The sequence below is a fragment of the Acanthopagrus latus genome, chromosome 13 (genome assembly GCF_904848185.1).
Source record: "Acanthopagrus latus isolate v.2019 chromosome 13, fAcaLat1.1, whole genome shotgun sequence".
Taxonomy (NCBI): Eukaryota; Metazoa; Chordata; class Actinopteri; order Spariformes; family Sparidae; genus Acanthopagrus; species Acanthopagrus latus.
The window spans coordinates 4,269,214-4,290,373 of NC_051051.1; the positions used below are offsets into that span (position 1 = coordinate 4,269,214).

At 41.8% G+C, this 21,160-nt stretch overlaps 1 protein-coding gene across 1 annotated transcript; it reads right to left on the reverse strand.

Annotated features, from left to right (window-relative positions):
* Positions 1 to 1,204: 1,204 nt before the first annotated feature.
* LOC119031447 (transmembrane protein 164) lies at positions 1,205 to 20,010 on the reverse strand. Its single transcript, XM_037119934.1, has 6 exons — positions 19,030 to 20,010; positions 8,962 to 9,011; positions 6,147 to 6,213; positions 5,066 to 5,144; positions 3,896 to 3,996; positions 1,205 to 2,811 (listed from the first exon to the last, which is right to left on the reverse strand). Exons 1-6 carry the CDS (start codon positions 19,465 to 19,467, stop codon positions 2,605 to 2,607), a joined length of 942 nt encoding a protein of 313 aa, XP_036975829.1. The 5' UTR covers positions 19,468 to 20,010; the 3' UTR covers positions 1,205 to 2,604.
* Positions 20,011 to 21,160: the final 1,150 nt, after the last annotated feature.

Consider the following 21,160-nt stretch of genomic DNA (forward strand, 5'->3'; position numbering starts at 1 on the left):
GTGTTAACATATTCCTCCTCTTAATCCCTCAGTCACCTTGAGGCCTCTCCGGTGGTATTAGATTGACCTCCTCTCTCGAACCGTCTGCGATGATGAAGCGCTTACAGGCCCGTGAAAAACTCTCTGCTGCTCACTTCAGTTGCCGCGCTGCACTTAAAGCTCTTTACCCTTCGTGGCCTCGCAGAGAAACGACGAACCCAAAACATGCAGGGCAGAAAACTTGAGTTTACATGAGTCAGGCAGCAGCTCGGCATCAGTGTTTTCTGCTCTCGGGGCGCTTTTATTTATAGTTTGAGAATGAAAATGGATTTTTATTGTCTGCTTCCTCGCTGAGAGTTGAGAGATGAGGTGAGGATTAATAATGTGAAGAACGACATTTCTAACCAATCTAAATCACTGCAAACATCAGCGCTTACAACCAGATAGAAAGTTGATACGCATCAGCTGAATAAATAAAAGGTTTGTTATCAACTGTTTGCTTTCGGGTGACGTTTCTGCAAATGTGACATCCAAGTCGTGTACCAAAAAAACTTATGTGTCATCTTGAGGATTTGGATTTGAACTCAGTTTTCCGATTATTTCCGACACAGCTCTGAAACTGGAGCCAGCAGCAACTAACTAACTGCTGGTTCCAGGTTCATATTGATCAGACAGACGTGAGGGTGGCGTCAGTTTTCTTAGCTAATGTTGAAGTTTATTATTATTTTCCCACTTTTGAGAGTCACTTCTAATGCTACAGATTAGTACCATAGCACCCATTAGCTCAGCTAGTAGAGCGGGTGTCACATGTACAGGGGCTTTGTCCTCGCTGCAGTGGACCTGGGTTCGAATCCCGACCTGGGGACCTGTCATCTCTGTAGCTGTCTTATCAATAAAGCCATGCAAAGGTAAATAAAGATTAGTGTCAACAGAAATGTCTTTCCAGCCACCAGCTTCAATAAACTTCATCTATTCAGCAAGATGTTAAAATAAAGGGACATTTGCACAAAAAATATATATAAAAATGAAATAGGATCAAGCATTTATTTTCTTTAATGTTATTTGTTACTTATCAAGGTTGTTGGGCCTGTTGATGAGTGTTGTGTCTGTATTGTAAAATTTGAGTAAAAAGTCATACATTTAATTATTTAATCTGCACAAAGTTTTGAATCCCAGAATACATCCTGAACGTATTTAAAGAGGATAAAATAAAATATATCTTGGGTCAATTGAAATCACTTTTATTGTCAATACAGCACATACAGTCAAACCCATAGAAATACAAAAGTTTGTCTCGTCCCTTCTTTACAGTGAAGTACAGTTTATGCTACAGTAATACACACTTCCCTCACACTTGCAATGATATATACCATGACTGACATATTCCAAATTATCAATGCTAGTTAATACTTTCTCTCCCACTGGGTCGTCAACAGAAGACCCAAAGTGACTTCATGCAGATTCATCTGATGCATTTATTTTTTTTTTTTTCTATACAAAAATCCCCAGACGACTGTGACTCGTTTACAGTTATAATGGTGGAGTGAATTCAGGATGTAAGGTAACTTGAGGATCAAGCAATAATTTCTATTCAAGTGTTACGATGCATTATTTTCAGCCCAGATGCACATTTCATCAGGATCCGCTCCATCTTGGCAAAAACAAACAAACAAACAAACAAAACAAACAAAACACATTCATCCCGACGACACACTGAAGTTCATATCTCACCAGAAATGGTCCAATATCACAATAAAAATTACACAGACAGAAACGTAACCTGCGTGGCAGAGGTAATAATAACATCCAAGTGTAGATCCATAAATCCTCATTCATCGCTTTTGAATCTCAGTAATAAAAACACCCTCATGTCTCCTGATTATCACAACTGGAATGATCTGAAAGGGCTGGAGACAGAAATGCAAAAGAGGCCACGTACAACAACGTTTCTGTGGGTGTGTGTGTGTGTAGTAAAGTGGGAACAGATGGACACCATAAATAAGTTTCCTTTTTTCAGTCATGACAACACCAAGAGGCGATCATACGTGTCCAACAGAAATCCTCTCGACTACAAACAAGCAAATAACTTTTAACGACAGCTCACATTCACAATCTTATTATTATCATTATTATTTTTTTTTTTTCAAAAAACGCACTTGATACAAATAAAATGGCGGCTTTACCTACTAACATATGATCTAGTATAACGAACACGTGAAGAACTGAATGTTGTAACAACTGCAGTGTAGAAGGGACATTTGTGTGACTCCCGTCCTCCGACCTCAGGACTTTCACAAAAAAGGCAGCTGGGAAATCTCCCACAAATTCACCGATATGTTTCTGGAGACCGCACTCCCCCCGAAAAATATATTCTGGTCACGTCGATGATGCTAACTACCTCGAAACGCCTGTGTTTGTGCATGCAAGCCAACTACAGCACTAAATGAATGACACATTGATTCACTGGCCCTGAAATGCTCCTGTGTTTCAGTAAAACAGATTGTAAGTCTCAAACGATGCATTAAAAGGATGATTTAAAACAAAATAATAATAAAAAAACATCTCCATGAAGAGAGCAGGCATTTAGAATGAAAGGCGAGGTCTGTGTGCATCTGTTGTAGACAATCAGTCGACTTTCTTGCTGCGCAGTCGGAGTGTGTCCAGCACGTATCGGCACACGGAGCCCGTGTGCTGCGAGAGGAGCGTGAGGAACTTCCCGTGAAGGAGCGTCAGCAGCGTCTGGTGGCCCGTCGCCCACACCCGGTACCAAGGCCCATAGAAGGGATCGGACACGGCCGGGCACAGCATGTTGTTCAGGTTGACCTCGGTCACCTGGAGGTGGTGGGGGGAGGGGAGCAGAAGACCAGCGTTAATATGATAGATCAGAATAATAAGTACGGCCCAGTTGGATAATGAGGTTTTGGCCACGGTTCACTTCATATCTTTAGAATCATTCATTTCTGCTCCAGAGCACTATCACCGAATTCCCCGGCGGACGTCTTCATAACCTGTAAATCCTCCACAACTGTTATTTGACTGCATAAATTTGCTGAATGACTCACCTCATTTAAGCACTTTGTGTGACTGTCTACACCTCAGTTAGGCTTATAAAGACTCCCGGTGTTTTTTATGATTCTTTATTATCGGCAGAGGGAAGAAAAATGACAAACACTTTCCGACATTATGCGACCCGACGCAGCGGCACACCGAGCGGGGAGAACGACCCGTTTTCTCTTTGCTAATGCCGAGTTCTTTTCTTAATAGTCGTGCGTCATTTTGCAATTAGAAAACCACTATTTGGCCACTTTTTAAAGTTATATACATATATTTTTTTAGCCTCATTAACCTCAGAGACTCACTCTTGGACTTCTAATTGGTATTTAACACGTGACTCACTCAAACGACTAATTTCAATGCAAAGCGAGGAGACAAAATAATGTCACAAAACAGGATATTCATTTTTAAATAACAAGCTCCAGGATATGAGTCATGAGGATATATCAGCAAAACACATGAAAATTAATGTAGCAGTGGTCACAAGTCGAGCCCCACCAACAGTCACTGAGAGTCCGCAAGTTTTACCCATCAAACTTTAAAAGTATAAAGTAAAGTTCAAACATCAAAAAAGGTATAATATGTGAAAATTTTAACTTTTAGAAATGAGCTCAAATCATGAACACGGTGTCAAATCAGGGCTGAAAACATTCCCCTTAACTTTGACTTTCCAATAAAGCAGCTATATAACAACTCAATGTCCTCTATCTAATATCTTTCTTATTTCTTCTGAACTACCTTGTGTCTGAATAATCCTGCCTCGCCCTATAAATAAAACCAGTCATATGAGTAATGGGGACGATCATTACGTCCATGTTGTGATGAAATATCGTGTAACGGCCAGCAGGGGGCTCCATCTTACCAGGCCAAGAAGCTGCAAGAAGACGAAGTGATAGAGGAAGAGGAGGCCGGTGGAGAGCAGCGCCCACCACATGTCACCCAGAGGTTCCGGCTTGTACACACCTGCAGAGAGAAACACGTGTAAAACATCTGGAGGGAGGTTAAAGTGAGAGAAAGAACAGCTAAAGTTTGTCTTCTGTGCCACCTGTAGATCTGAATGCTTTTTCTCTTTCCCTTCCCCACTCTGCAACACGTCAGTCGTGCCAACATCCTGCAGCCGCAGTTAAAGCAGGAACAGGATGTGGTGTCAAACTCACTTTTCCTGTTTCCTCACTGCTGGCATTTACCAAAGGAAGGCATTCAATGTGCAGCAATTATATTGGTTTAACAAGAGCGATGAAGATGTCCTTCTGTCTCTCCGGCATTATGTTACTAATGAACAATGAGGCACTGCAGGCAGAGATTCCATTACTGTGCTGCATCTGACATTCACCTTACTTCTGACAATTAAATACACTTAAGTTTTTAGAAAGCTTCAAACCTTGTGGATGCAACCAGTAATTCCAATCTTACCCATCATTCGAGTTTATCTTGTTTCTATCTCAGGCTTTCTTAAATTCAGGAAAAGTCAAGGGAGCGAAGCGGTTTCATCTGCTTTCCAGACAAAGTTACACCTGGGAACTTGTAACATTTACCCCTGAACAACTGTAAGGGCAACCTGACAGCTGTTTCTTGGGGGACTTACTGTCAGTGAACGCCCAAGCTGCAGTATTTGGGTCATGCAGACACGTCCCAGAGGTTTGAATTTCAGACTGAAAGGTGAAATGCTGCAGAGTTTGATGTGTTGTTGGTTACATAAAAGGTTAAGTAAGCTGTACTTAAACCCACAGGAGCACTGGGATCCCTCCCCTGACATACAAAAAAAATCTTTTGCCCTTTGGAAGACCTTTGGAATAAACACTGAACATACTGCTCTCTTCCTACTTCAAGCATGTTCACATTTGCTGTATGTATCATGTAAATCTTTACAGCAGATGGTGGATAAGATTGAAGGCATTATATAACGAGCAGCAATAGGAGTGTTTGAAAATGAAAGAGCAGCACCTCAAACAACAACAGCCTGGCATGTGAAGGGTATTTCATCGTAGCTGCCGATGTCAGTGTAGAGAGAAACAACCAGATCAACACCTACCTCCTTTCCTGAAAAGGTAAAGAGGCACCAGGTACAGCATGGAGTGCTGGATGTAGTAGATCTCCTTCTCAAACGGCAGCTGTGGAAAAAAAACAAACAAAACTATTTCAATTCTTTCAACACACGATAATGATGATGTGATCTGCAGGTGCAAGAACAAACTGCTATATCGTAGGCAATTATTTTAAACTCCTTTTCTGGACGACCACACGTATCGCAGGAAATTGTAATAAATCATTTCATTAATTCATAACTTGGTGTACAATGAAAATAGGGTGAGCTTAAAAGGGAAATCCCAAAAACAACATTAAAAAAGGTCAATAAACGCATAATTTGAAAAGTTTATCTGCTGTGAAAACTTTTTAAAGGGCAGCCGACCAATGACATCGTGAACACTGACGTTAAATAGAAAGTTCCCACCATTAACACACCTAAACTGTTCTGTGAGGACGTATCTCTCTTTCTCTCATGTGAGAAAACAAGTTCCTTATCAGATGGCGCTGTAGCAGGTGCTTTAGTTTGGTAAGACTTGTCCTGTAGTTTGACTTTCATAGAGCTCATGTTCGGGTTCCCAACTCTCTGCCGAAGCTCGATGTCATTTAAGCAAATTTAATTTAAAGTTAACACATCATCTGTTGCATTTGTTCCTCGTCTGCAGCTGTTAGTCGGAGCCTTTTTGAGAAGGCGGCGTTGCCGAATCTGAACTCAGATTTCCTTTCACTAAAACAGCAGTTTTCCACCATCAATCATGCTTGCACTTCCAGCCACTCGGATCTGACATTTGGGCTCCTGGATGCTGAAATGTAATTCTTCAGATTCATGCTCTAGTAGAGGAACTACATTTATTCAAAACATCTGACAAGGGAGGAGATAAAAAAAAAAAAAACGAAGTCCTAAACTTACTGAAGCTTAGGGATAAAACTTGCTCTCCTGTTAAGCTGTCAAAAAATGAAATATATGGACTCTGAACAAGACACATACCCGTGTTAACCTCAGAGGCAGAACAAGAGCTTGCAAAGATAAGAGCAGAAGTCTTTCAGAACAAGATCTGAGGCTTTGATAAAGATACTGGTTTACTTACCAGTCTAGTGTTGACGACAGGAAACATCAAAGCCAGCAAAGCACCGTTCAACATGTGGACCTGCAGCCTGAAAACACACAGGAGGAAAACAATTAGCCGATAATAAGAACAACACGGAGACGTCAGTAGATCTGATGAACCTCATATCTTCCATCACACCTGCCTGAGACTCCCAGGAAACATTTTGACAATCATCGGCCCACTGAAGGCATCATTGCACTGACATTAGTTTGAATCGATTAGTTCTGATGTACGAACAGAGGAGCAGGTGGAGGACAGCGCGGATTATGTTCTACGTTGCTGAAAACCAACCAGAGTCCTTTCTGACGCCGTTAGCAGCAGCTGTCTCTCGTCTGTTAGGAGGGTCAGCTCCTGCCGGGAGTGTAGATCGTGAGAAGTCAGGCCGCTGATGGATGGATCCACTCAGAGACTTCTTGGCATTTTTACAATCCATTAGGAAATCACGCACAGTTGATGTCATGATTCTGACAAATCAGTAACTCTAGCTATTCATTCAGAATTAGTGTCTGGTTAGATTTGACCCCGTCTCACTCACCGTCCCGTCCACACACAGCTCGTCTGCTCCTGCAGACAGAGGGAGCGCGATGCTTGTTCAGTCACCTTCTGCACGTCCAACAGCAGGACAAATGTTTCTTTTAACCGACAATTATTCTAAGAGCCACCGTACAGAAAAGCCCAGGAGCTTATGTGTCAGAGTGCGGATCTACATCTATATCCTCTGACTGCTCACTTTGTCAAATGAGCCAAAATAACTGTTGTGACAGCCAAGGTCACTGGGAAAACAGCAGTGCTGTAGGAATGTCGGCTCAGATGAGCCCGGCTGTCACTCCGGGGGCCGCCGGACCCTTTTTGAAACAGTCGGCTTCATTTAAATTTTAATTCATCACATTTATTGATCATTAGTAACCTCTGCATAGTAATACTGTATTATCATACTCTGATATACATAAAGGTATTACATGTGTGTAGTGGTGGACTTAAGAATGATACTCTCCTAATTTGCCACCACAAATTAAAACACTATTTTTCCCTCAAATGTGGGCGTGATCACTGAATTTAATTGCTTTTGTAGTTTCTATTGAATCTATTCTTCACTTTCTATATATTTATTTATTTTCTACGTGTCTTTGCTTATCTGTATTTACTTCCGTCACACCCGAACTTCCCTTCTGTGTGATCAATAAAAGGAGTTTCTTATCTCACCTTTCATCTCACACTGCATGAAGTCTCTGATGTTATTGTGCTGTCACAAGATAATGGTACACGCTTGTTTCTCGCACAATGGTTCGTCTGTCTAGCGAACAAAATGAGCTGAAACCGGGCAGAACGGAGGCTACTAGTGTTTGAAAGCAGAAGTGGTCACCCACTCTCGAATGCAGATTCTGGTACTGTGTGTTTTTTTGGATTGAGTCAATGCGGCCGCACTGGTATAAAACCTGGAGCTGCATTTATGCATGAAGCATGTAGGAGGCAGGAATTATAATTTCAAATGGAAAAATAAAACGAACTCTACACGAACAACATGTATGAAGTTACAGCAAACTTTTCTTCTCAGCAGGTGAACCACAGAGGCTTTTAAAGTTTCAATGGTCGCAAAGGTTCATCTAACTTTCATTTTACGACGTAGGGTTGCACAACAAAATGCAAAGGACTCACACAGCCTTAAGAAACAAGTTACTCTGTACTCTGGAGGAACGACATTGGATACTCACTACCAATACTGTTGATGCTCGGTAGATTGCTACCAATGATGTGTTGTTTTTGTGGTTGTTGGACATATTCAAACAGGATTATTATTGGTTGCACTATAAAACAGGAACACCAGCTGCTCTTCTGCTAAATTTCCAGTGAAGCGCTGCAGCTTCTCAAGGAGTGTTTGCTAACCACAGGTGTGGCCAAATCAAACAGGTCTGACACTGTTATTTAAATCAGGGGGTGTCTATCTTTTCATGCCATCATATTAAGTACAGCTGTCTTTTATGGTACAAATACTGTGTAGTCCACTTGTCTGCATTGTTTCTTACACAAGCACATAGCAAACGCACTGTTTATGCAACTGTCAATAGCCTGAAGCAGGACAGAAACAAGTCCAAATACTTCTCATGGGAAACACCCATGCAAAGTCTGGTAAGCTGATACGTTATGTTATGTCTTGGCCAGACGGTTGCATTACAGTTTTCTGAGTTGTATTTAGCTTTCCAAAGATTTTTAGTCGGCTACCTTTCGGTCATTTCAGGTGAGACACAGCTACCTTGATACAAACGCTACCACTCACTGCAGCTGTTCACCGTGGGAGTCCCACGGGCTAAAGCAACAGAAAGTGACCTTGCTCGTATTTATTCCTGAGTAAATCCAACATTGTGTTCCCCACTGGCTGAAACACAGTCATTTCTCCTGAATAATTAACTGCCCAGGCCAGAGCAGCTGTTGAGGAGGGAAGTCTACAAAGCCCAACAAAGTCATTATTAAAAAAAAAAAAAAAAAAAAACACGGGGAACTGCCGATTTACTGTGAGGAAGCCTAAGCAATTAAAATAAAACGAAGCAATTGCTTTCATATGAAAATAAAATCCGTGTTTCATTTGGGTAAGTTTGCCCAATCATTTAAAAATTACATTCAACCTCCTCCGGCAGGTTGAAATGGAACTAAATAATGCAGGAAACCTTGAGTTGTAGCACTAAACACTTGAGCTCACCTATCAGATCTATACTGCCTGAATACATTCTTTAATTTCCCTGAATGTAACAGGAGTAGAAAAACACAAGACAGACACGAGCCAGGGGTAAACACTCACCTAAACACAACCATCGCTGTTTTACCTGGCGGGCAGGCCAGCAGGAAGATCTGTAGAAGAAAGCACAGAGAGATGAGAAATTGCATTATTGCATAAAACTCAGTCATTATGGAATAGCTTCAAGAGCTTCCAGTGCTCAGTGCTGTGAGTTCGGGAAAATAACAAGTTGCTCTAACAAGTTTTTATTAATAAGAACAGGAGCCTTCAACAGAGCATCCCACAGGCACCTGCCAGGTGATTCTGGTTCCGTGTAAGAAAAGCAACTGCACATTGGCGATGGACCCGACAATCAGTACAGGATTTTAAACCTTTAAATGGCTTCAAAGTATCGGCATTAATGTATTTTATTGCCTAATTTTTACATAAACAAGTCATTGCTCACGGAACAGGAAATCACAAATGATTATGATCCATACCTTCGAGTAAAGGCAGCTGATATTTATACGAGTGAAAACTAAGGAGAGGCCAGTTTGCTTTGTCAAAAGAATGAAAATCATTCGCTTCATAATTGAAGATAATATAAGTTACACAGTGTGGCTCCCAGTTATACATCTCATCCATGCTCAGTCACTGTGCTATTGGGCCTGCAGGATACAGCAAACATGGATTGGTTCAAAACGCCATCTGACAGAAAACAGAGTTGGTTTTCCTGGAAGCCAAAGGCTGCAAACGCCATTACAAGAAAGCAATTTACCTGAGATCTGTTCAAATGCCCACCAGCCGGGGGGGATAAGTCTCAGGGATTGATCTGCTGTACACCTATCACATCACATCAAACCTGCTCCTGCTGTCACGAGAAATTAAATTTCTTGGTTTCAACAAGCATGTTTTTTTATTTATGTTAGTACTTATAATACTTATAACTACTTATGTATTTGCTATTTAACAAATTGTGACTTTACACTCTTACAACATTAAAAAGCCCACAAAATAAGTTGTCAGTACATAGTTTTGTTTCTTTTTTTTCCTGACCTGATCTGCTGTTCAAAGGGACATGGAAAGCTATTTCTCAAATGTAAACAGCTGTGTATGACCACAGTTCTTAGAGGCGGGTATATGTTCACGTCTGGGCAGCAGCAGTGACAACATCTCTAAGTTTCCACTGTGCAGAGGAGAACGGACACAAAAATAGATTTCATGCAAATAACTTGTCAAGTAGTTTCTGCTGATAAGGACTTGTTGGACAGGTGTGGTTGCTGGTCCAAAACTGAAACTGACCTAATAATCTGCTGTTAACACGCTGCTGTCCAGCACTGACTAATATTACTTGGAGACTGTGCTGATGTAGGCCTATTCCAAAAAAATGCTTGGGAAAGCCAATTTGAGTTAATCTGATTTAACCACTTCAGTCTACAACTAGGATTAATCCCCGTCTGAGATGCTGACCCATGAAGTCATGATCTTATTCGTAGGTGAGAAGCACTACTTAACTTTAATCCACTGCAACATGAAGACAAGATACAGGGCTAACACTACATAGATAACGCACACTCATCTGATCTACTCGTTTTAAAAACAGCAACGTTTTGAGATTGGGTGTGTTGGTGTTACGTGGCTGTTACAGTCCTTCAGAAAGGGCAGACAATTCCTGCTGTGTGCTTTTACTGTCAACATTGTTAAATCATCCGAAGGTCTGGAGTCGTCAATTTATCCAGCGATAAAAACTGGATAAAAAAAAAAAAGGTACAGAAAACTCAAAATTGTGCATTTGGAGGTAACAATGCGTCAACTATATCCATGGTCCTGACAGAAATAGCCTCTGCACATGTTAATGCTCCAAACAGGGACCTTATTCAAAGAGACAAATAAAAAGGATATTTGTTTCCAACATAAGTTTTGGCTGAAGTGCATAAAAACTATGAGCTTGTAAACTATTCAGCGTCCCTGACCTTCAGATGCATCTGACTTTAACTACAACCCAGTGAAATTGGAAGACGAGATCCAGATCTATCACTGCAAAGATAACAGAAACTTATCTGTTCTATTCTTGCTGTTAAATCATCAGATGCTCCATCTGAAGGTCAGGGACAAGTGAGTTTGTCATAATTAACATAAAGCCTGTTTTATTTATGAGCCAGTATATTTCTTGGGTGTAACGATACGGTCAGTGATTTGAAAAAGAGCAACTTGAGGAGTCACTCTTCCAGTGGCCAACCAACTGTACACAAGCTTCTGCGCCTCTAATAAACAGTCCGGCCCAGACTATACCCACATGCATGATCACAGTCATCAGAGCCAAACCAGCCTTGACGCTGTAGTTGCAGCATAAAACACACAATTACCTCCGACACTCGTTTCTCCAGATTTAATTTTACCACTGAAATATAAATCCATCTGGGAGGTACAGCAGACTGAGCCATGCCATCATCTTTACTGTTTCCTACTTGCAGCTGTATTGGGAAATGACCTCTATTTCCTGATCTTACAGGTGATGGCAGATGTTTGCAGAATGAGCAGTCATTCAGAGAGACAATTATCTAAGCGAGATAACAGATGGTGAAATCTCAGAGAACTTCACAATTTCAGCTTCGTGGAAAATATTGGAAGACAACCAATGAATGATTGGAAATAAAAATACACACTTGAAGGTAACATCTTTTGATACGTGGGTAACGTAACATAATGTTGGCAATTGTTTGGTCAATTTGAGCTTCATTCATTCATTATGTATTTGTACGGTGCAAATACGCTGAAGAGCCACAAAAATAAAATCACTAACAAAAACTAAATCAGCTCGGTCCAGTGCACCGTCTTGCTGGGAAACCTTGGGTCCTGTCATTCAAGTGTTTGCCTCTTAACATGCATCACCCACACAAACACTGTTCCAGATCAAGTACGATCGCTCTGGGCAACAGCACTGCCCAATGGCAGCTGCCAAACCTGGATTTGGGGGGGGGGGGAATGCTGGGAGAGGTCGGCGATATGTAGGCCTCGCACTGCAGCCCACAGGACTACCAACAACATCCTGGTGCCAAACACTACAGAGCACCCCTCAAGGTCCCGTGTCAATGATTTAACAAGTCCAAGCCAAGTCAGATCCACTGTGGGGCCTCAGTGAATTGGACATGTACTTGGACGTCCAAACAAATGCTTCAAATGTATTGGGATGACTGAATTTGGAGCCCAGGATGATGCCTTGAACTCTGTTCATGTTCCTTGGGGTGGCGACTGCCATTATTGCAATTGGATTTATTTTGTCTGCAAACATTTCCCAGCAGACATTTGCCTGTAAAGAGATGATCAGCGTTATTCACGTTACCTCCAAGTGGTTTTAACGTTGGGCTTATTGATGTAAAACCCAGATATAATCTGAGAAAAAAAATAATTTATGCATTGTTGAAGACAGGGTCCAAAATTAGCTCAAACCACTTGCCAAATGAGTGGTGAATAGTTAAGTTCAGCAGCCATTGGTGGGCTGCTGAAACAGGCCAACTTCACTGTAAACTCACCACAAAGACGACATTTTATTTTGCATCCACTAAATGCAAAACAAAATGTGGTCAATCATCTTGGTGATGCGAGTTTGCAGTCAAGTTGGCCTAGTTCACCGGTGGCTGCATGCAACTTACACTAAGGTTGTCTAGCTAGCGCAAATGTGTCTCCGTGCCAAGTAGAGTTTCACATAACTCTGCTGTGGAGAATGCAGGGAGATGCCATTGCAGCGCTGCATGAACAGCGACTAAACAAGTCTACACAAACCTTTCAGTAACTATCAAGCTCATCCTGGCACACGTTACTGCTGACAGGGCTCTTCACACCTTATACTACCACCCCTGGGCTAAGAGTTGACCCACAGATAACTTTTCACTTTTTACTGCGTTTCCACTAGCCCTGGGTTAAAGGTCTGTCGAAACCCATGAAAAATGTTTCCATTCTGGAATGACACACGACTACTTTTGTTACTTCAGCTGCATGTTCGTTCGATTTTCAGGGGATAAACCAGCTCCTGAGCATGGCCAAGCAAGCCCTAGGCCAAAGTTGGAGTTAGCCTACTTTGGAATGTGCAAAGAATACACCTATTTGAAATAGATCTTAGCCTGGAGCTACAGGGTTGCAAGAATGTTTTTATGCCCAGGGGTAAGTGCAGTGCGAGAAGACCTTAAAGAAACTTAACTATCTCTTACAGCATGAAGCAATCTTCTGTGACTGCAGCAACTTGCTGGTACCTGTCTCACACATCGGGCCAGACTGCACACAAGACCACTAGGCTGTAAGTGTACCAACCTAACTTCTTAAAACAGAGACAGGCAGTGGTAGAAGTACTCACATCCTTTACTTTGTACTAATACCATACTGTAAAAATACAGTTACAAGTAAGAGCCCTGTATTGAAAATGTTATTTAAGTGGAAATTTGGACGCTTATGGAGGAAAATGTGCTTAAATTATTAAAATAAAAGCACTGAAATCAGAAATAATATATGACATCCTTAGATTCTTGTTAGTTGTGCATTAAAAAATGAGATTCTACTGTTGTTGTTTGTTGAGATGGAACTTATTTTAAACATATTTTGCATTGGAACTAGTGTGTGTTTCTGCAACTAATGATTTTTTTCAGTGTGGACTTTATCTACTAATACATTTCTCTATTACTCGATTGATTCTTTGATTCTGAAAATAGCCAGAAATGCCTTCACAAAGTTTACCAGACATTGGCAGATAAACCAAACAGCTGTGACTGTATAAATGACCTTTCAAGCTGGAAAACTGCTGATAAAGAAAAGATCAATTGCCTACTTATAGATTGACAGAACTCATTACTGATAAGCCATACTTCCTTTTCACACGTGTAGTCATTAAGTTACACAGTACAGTGCCTTTAGCGTAAACTGAACGACTGAGCAAACGATTTGTTTGCGTTTGAGTGTTATGGCTACAGCTGATAAATGTGGCTGTATTTAAAGATAACGCTGATACTGTAGTCTGGTATATTGATGGTGGATGCTTGTTACACACTTGTTAACAGCACGGCACTTTACTTTATAGGCAAGCCCTCAACCTGTGGTGCAAAGACAAAGCACACTGTTGTAATGTTCATTGCTGCGGTGTGCAACCAAGCAGCTTTGTAAACGCTTGTTACACCCAGTCAAAGCTGCTGCAGAATGACAGAAGCCTGTTATGCAGAGGGGTGAGTTGTGAGTCTTTCACGGAGCCTGTAGCAATATTAATCATGGGCCTACCTCGTATTTATCACCGTTTTGAAATGACCTGAATGCTCAGTGTCACACCGGACCCTCTGCAATATCTACAAGGGAAGAAAGTTCACTCGATAAGGGGGGTTGTGTGTCTGACAGGAGCGTACCTATCACCATGCGTTAAAAAGGAAACTCCCAGCTCTCTGGAGAATCCTGGAGGAGGTAATGAGTCATTCGAACACCACATGGACACTACTGAGAAATCCAATTTCCTTAACCTATTCTATCATCCTGGAACGTCCACATCCGCAAGGCAGGACAGGACTTTTTACAGTAATGACACATTCAACAATTCAAGGCAGCGGAGTGAATCACAGTTATGGTCATTATATTTGCAGCAGACTTCAATAACAGCCTTTGCAGCATCTGAAATTTGATTCCTGGTATATGAAGATCAGATTGTTCCCCCTCACATCCGAACAGCTTTCATGTTACACATTTAACACCAGCTTTTAGTTGCATTACACAAGAATCACTTGGGACCAACCCATGGGCCAAAACTTGTTTGTCTACCCATTAATTTTTCATTTACTGGACTGCATCAAAAATCTGAATTGACCACAAAGCTCATCCACAAAATTTCATATTCTAATGTTAAAGGGTAACTCCTCCAATTTTCCATGTTATAATGTGTTTACAGTGCGAAAAAGTAGTAGAAAGTACTTTTTCTGGCTCCAGAGGAAGCTGCATGTGATCTGATTAATTGCCTCCAGTGATGTTACACAGTGGCTCAGTTGCATTGTGGGTATTGTACGTGACAGGTTTTAAAAAGGAAGAAGAATGTGTGGAATTTCAAAAGCTTGCATCTACATCACCCATAATGCAACTTACATGCAGCTTCCTCCACACAAAAGCCACAAAAGGCTTTATAACCATTTTAGTTTTTTTCACATATGCAGAAGTACTCGCCAATCCCTGACAACACACTTTGATGTGTAAAAATTATGGAATTTTCTGTTAATATTATCTGTTAATGGATTTGTTTATGGAGCCTCAGCCATATCTACTGGTCTCAGATGCAAATGCATGACAGTAAATTGATCAGTCAGCGATCAGTCAGACGTCCATCAGTGTTGCAAGCTGACCGCTCATGTTCCGTGCGGAGGAAAACATAAAAGACATCTGTGTTGTCAGATGTGGTGCATCCACTCATCAGTCATCAGACAGTGAACTCTTCACCCCCAGTGGGACGCTCTCACCTTGTACTGAGTGATGCTCGCTCGCCCGCCCTGGTGTTTTTGATATGTGTGTGATCTCGGCAACTGACACAGCCACTTTACACGAGATTCAGCTAGAACAGCATTTTTGGCTCGACAGTGGTGAGATTTCCGTTCATTCAATATTCATGTTTTTGTACTGAAGTGCAAGGTTTTTGAAAAATGTTGTCTCGCAAGCACCAGCATGCTGTGCGAGTACGTAGCAATAACATCGAAACTGTTCTTCAGTCCCACTCTGAAATATGCAGTGAACAGGCTGCAGGGCAGGTGACCTGCAGCGGCACAGCAACACCGTCAAGTGTTTACGTTCTGCTCAGTAACACTCAGGTGGAGTGCATGCTTGTGTTGATCACTGGTCCACACTTGACTCGGCTAATCTCAATAGGAAACTATACAGGAGTCTTCATTTTTCAGTCTATAAAATGTACTCCCAGATGTGCAGTTTTTATGCACAGTTGCTTTGTTAAAACAAGCTAAAAAGGATACAGGACCAGCTGAGGATGTTTGCAATCCTCATGGAATGCTTTGATCTCAGACAGGATTAAAAAAAAAAAAAGGTGGCACACCCAGAGACTGCAAACACGCCAACTCTAATGACTAGAGCAAGATAATAATAAAAAAAAAACCCTTCTAATGCCAATATATCGGTCAAGGTACACACCTTATTTGCAACGATCCCTTAAATGTGGCTGCCAAACATTTGATACGTAACGGCTTCACACAACACTCAGGGTAATGAGCTATAAAAGGGGGTAATGAGCAGGTGAGAAGTTGAAGAGTTTTATCATTTATTCACCGACAAACTGGATAAACTGTACACACACTGCACTATTAGTTCACCCTGACGGCACACTTGGCAATGTTATGCGCACAACCTACGCGCTGAACTTAACCTTGGAAGTGGTTTGGTAGTTGTATAACTCACTTTAGTTCAAAAGAAAATCTTCAAATGGTTCTGAGTTGCTCAGGCCCGGCAGGCCAATGGTCTTGGAATACACTGACAGGAACCCTGATGTGTGTTTTCAACCTGCTATCTGAGATAAGAGAGAGTTAGAAAGCCCAGCTGGTACTGGTGTGTCAATACTGAAGAAAATGAGTATTAAAACTGTTTTTATTGTATTGAAAAATCAATATTTCTGACAACACGAGTCTGTGATAACCCAGGATTGGCCGATTGATATATCTATCAGCTCTAATAAGGAACAGGTGGGTGCGCTCAATATAAGTGAACTGACAATTAAACTTCCTCACCACCGAGATGCCAAATATTCCACCGATATTAAATCTCCCTCCAGCCCTCTCGTTGAGGACTCCTCTGCAGGACCACTGCTCAAACAGTGCACCGTCCCAAACACACACACACATCGCCTTCAACATCATAAGAATGCAAAACACACCTCCTCCTGTTCCACATATTTTTCTCGTATCACACAGTCAGGGCCCCTGGCTGTATTCACTGCAACAAATAAACTCCTGGAGGCCATCCCTGCAGAGCCATCCTGCTGATAGAAAAAAAAAAATTGCTCCTGTAAACCTGTTCCAACGGTAAAATAGAGACGTTACAACGAAACCGCCAACTTCTACTTCCTTCCAGAACTCCTCCTCCTTATTTAAACTATTTAAATTTCCCCCTGTGATGATCGCACTGGCATGTCAACAGGCGTGATGAATACCTACTATGGATCATCTTTACCTTGGCCTCAACAAATCAAGGACATCTTCCTACCATCAGTCAATTTGTCATCACAGCAAGTCATTCATCAACATCCGCTCGCTGTCACACTACCGCCATGTTATCTGAATTAATCACGGCAAAATTGCTGTTTCTCTGTAGTTGATGTGTATAACAAACACATCAAAGTTGGCAGGGACCTGTTCCCCATGACACATGGTGTGCAATCATGATCCATGAAGGTCAGCCAACCAGACGGCGTGAAAGACAGACATGCAGGTAGGAACTGTACGTTCTCATGGCAGCAGTGACAACTGAACCTTTGTGCTGTTTTTAAGCTCCTGGGTAACATTGCCTCTTTTGGCTAAAAACAAGGATATAGGCTGAAATCAGGTGACGCCCAGGATCCTGTTCCATACCTCAAGGGCTGAACTTGAGACAACACGTCTTATTTCATGGCAGCAGATTCTGTCTAGACTGCCACCACCTTACCAACATGGACGAGACAAGAGTCCCATTACACCTCCAAAACAAGACGTCAAACTTCTACGTGTATCTTGTGTTTTACCTGTTTTTTCAGATTACGAAATGGCAAGTCGCTAAGAGCTCATATTTCTATGTTTTTACTGGAGTATTGCCTTTTGAATGATTAGTTTTCTACTTGACTGTTGTTTTTTTTCCATTTGGTTTGTTGTATTGAATTATGTGATATTAGTTTAATTTGATTTTTTCCTGTAAAGGAAGGGAGGTCTGTTGTACAAGCATGATGGCTTCTTGACCTTTTCTAACACATCTATTGTATTTATTTGATCTGTTTTAAAGCAATTACATAAACGTGCAAACAAAACACAAACTAATAATCCCAACTGGTTACTTTGATTATTGCTCATTTGTTAGTCTATCATGTTCTAAAGGAGCTATATAAAAAGGAAATGCATAAATCTTTTCCTTCCTCTTTTTACCAGCAGCAGTGCTAAGATAACCAGGTTTACATCAGACAGTCTTACTGAAGAATGTGTAATACACCATGCAGATGCTGTGCAAAGTCGGGATCAAATCATTATCAGCTTGGCTGTTATCTTAACCAATATTCAGCCTTTTTCTTATCGGTCAATCAATTCATCTACAAATATGATACTTTGGCTCTGATGCCAAATAATAATAAAGTCTTAATAATCTGAGTATGCAAAGTTGAGTATGGTTCACTATAAGTACAATATTTGCCTCAAAGGTTAAAAAATAACAAAGTGGAATAAAAACCCAAATTAAGTGCAAATACGTGAAGAAATTGCACTTCTTAAAAAGGGGCAATATGTCATTTAAACTCAGAAATCTAATATTTGCAATATCAGTGAGTTAGTAACACATTTTCCGATCACTCACTGTTTAAAGCCAGAAAGGTGGCAGGGTCCGCCACATGTAAACAAAAGTAAAAACAGTCTGTAGTTGTGTTTGTGTCATTTAAAGTCAGTTTGAGTATTCTGTCATGAACACAAAGAGAGCTTATTTATTTTGTTTGTTTGTCCATGAGGATCTTTAAAATTCCTCCCCCCAAAACTACAAAGTGAGGCTTCAAACTTTGAAAGTAAGTTTTCCACTTTTAATGCAAATGTATCGTCTCTACATATCCGGTTATTGGCCTTCTCAATCTTTACTATGAGTCAGGACTACAACCTCAAGCTTTGCAGAGCTCAAGTGAGACCATGTTGTCTCTTCAGGAAGTACAACACACTTTGGTAACATCTGTGTTTCATCAGACTGTAAAAGTTAGATGGGCGAGGCTCCAGATGTAGCTGATGAAAACAGCGCAATTAAAGTGAATTAACAAGTTAAAGCACAAATCAGAAAAGGAATTAAACACGAGCATGTCTTGACTTGTTGCTCTCATATTAGCAGAGCATCCGAGAGTACACACACACACACGTAGCCTCATCAACCACACACACATACAGACATCAGCCTCAGGCCCACAGGTGTCATCCTTACCTGCACCATGGTCACGACATGGCAGGGATTCAGCAGGTAGATCACAGTCTTGGTCGCGAATTTGAACCCAACCTCCACTCCAAAAGTCATGCAAAGGGCGACCAGCAACAGGTTCTTGCCCAGACTGTCCTCCTTCGCCCTTGTGCAGTCTTTCCCGACCACCCTGAGCTCCTTGGAGAGGTTGATCTTCCTCAGCGCCACGCAGACCTCCACCAGGGAGATGAGGACGATCACCAGACTTTCACTGATGCGCTGCTGGGGCGCCAGGAAGGCGGCGCACTCGGGGCCCCCGTTGCCCTCAAACTTCGGGTCCACCCCGCCGTAGACCCAGTCCAACAGGCTGTATATGTTATATCTGGACATATTCCTCTTCTCTTGTTGGAAAAGATACGAACAAGATGGAATAAAAGACGTCACACCGACTTCTTGGCGAAACATGAACTGCAAGATTTCCCTTTCGTAGTTGGTCTCGCGGTTGAGAGGTAGACATGTATCCACCGCCTTGGTGTGTTGTTTTAAGCTAGCTAACACCACCTTCCGACCACCCTCCCTAAATAAAAAAAAACTACCTCATCCACAGGCGGATGAGGAACTTCAAGCTAGCGGCGGGAGGCGGCTGTAGGCGAGACTCCGTAGCGGCTGTTGGAGGCGGTGTTGGTGGGCAGGCGTCCTCCCCTCCTCCTCACACTGTCGGAAAACCAAAGCTAAGCTAACGCGGACATTCAAATTAGCGCGGCGTCATGCTAGGTGAAGCAGTTAGCGGGACGTTAGGGTTAGCGCGTGTTAGCAACGGCGCAGACACCGGATAGGTAACATTAGCTAGCCTAGCTACCAAGCTACCAAGCCTACCTTACTGAACTGAAGCGGCGATGTACGGGTTTTTTTTTAACGCCCCGTGATTTGCCTCTCAGGTTGAGCTCAAATCTCATTGGTGGACGGCGCGGATGCTGCATTCAGGGGCTCTTTTGAAAGTAGGAACATTATCACCTGTGTCAAAAACAGGACTAATAATGACAAAAAAAGTAAATATACGTTTATTTTACAAATGTGACATCTGTTTATAATAACACCAGTGGTATCAACAGATGGTGTTTACAATATTTATGTATGCATTCCTCTTTGTTTAATTTCTGGGCTCATCCGATCATGAAACACTGTGTACTTTGCCTGAGAGGTAAATGTCAGAGCGCAGTAGATCCCAACACACGTGATACTTGGGAATGGTGCGTTCAGGTACATAGGTAAATGCAGCAATTCACGTTTCATCTAAGAATTCGAGCAAATTGCCAGTGAGTGCAGTTGTGGCAATGTTTCTATTCTAAACCTCAATAAATAAATAAATAAATAAAAAGGGGCTCTCATCACACCACATGCTGGATTAATGAGAATCTCCATTATAATAACAATTAAAGCTGCGAGCAGCGCTGGTCGGGCCCTCGCAGTCCACGCACCTCGGGGCATGCTGCCGTAAGGGCTTCCGCACGCAACGCCTCGAAGAAGCCGTTTCTTTATAATTTGGGGCCCTGCTCCCGCTGGCATTAAGTAATGCACGCTGAAGACAGGAAAAAGAGCGTGTACTGCTGCGTGATTCCCCAGACAAAGACTGAGATGACGGTCCGCTTCTGGAGCTGGCTGACGAAAATGTCCACATGAGGCATGATGCAATGAAATAGTTTCGGGAAGAAGCTGAAAGTATCATCGTCCAGTAGCTGAAGAGAATTTTTTCTCCATTTCTTCCAGCTGCTCTACACTCTGGCGATGATGTCACGCACTCTAGCTCACGCAATACACACCCATTATAAAATCAGAAGAAGGCCTAAAAATCCGTAAAACTAAAACTGTGATGATTTGGAAACCGTAAGAGATTTTTAAAAACTGAATACATGCCCAACAGTTCAAGGTCTTCTCACTCTTTAAAAGGTGGAATGGTATCTGTAGCTCAAAGCATGAAGCACAAGAAGAGGTTGAAAGTCGATGAGTTTTGAAGAGGATTTTAAGATTTTCCCATTTACTTTCCATTCAAACTAATCAGACTGCGACCAGATCGCCATCTATAGGCCGATTTGCACCAAATTTTACACAGAGCCTCATCAGTCCATGGAACACAATTATGAACATTTACGTGATAATG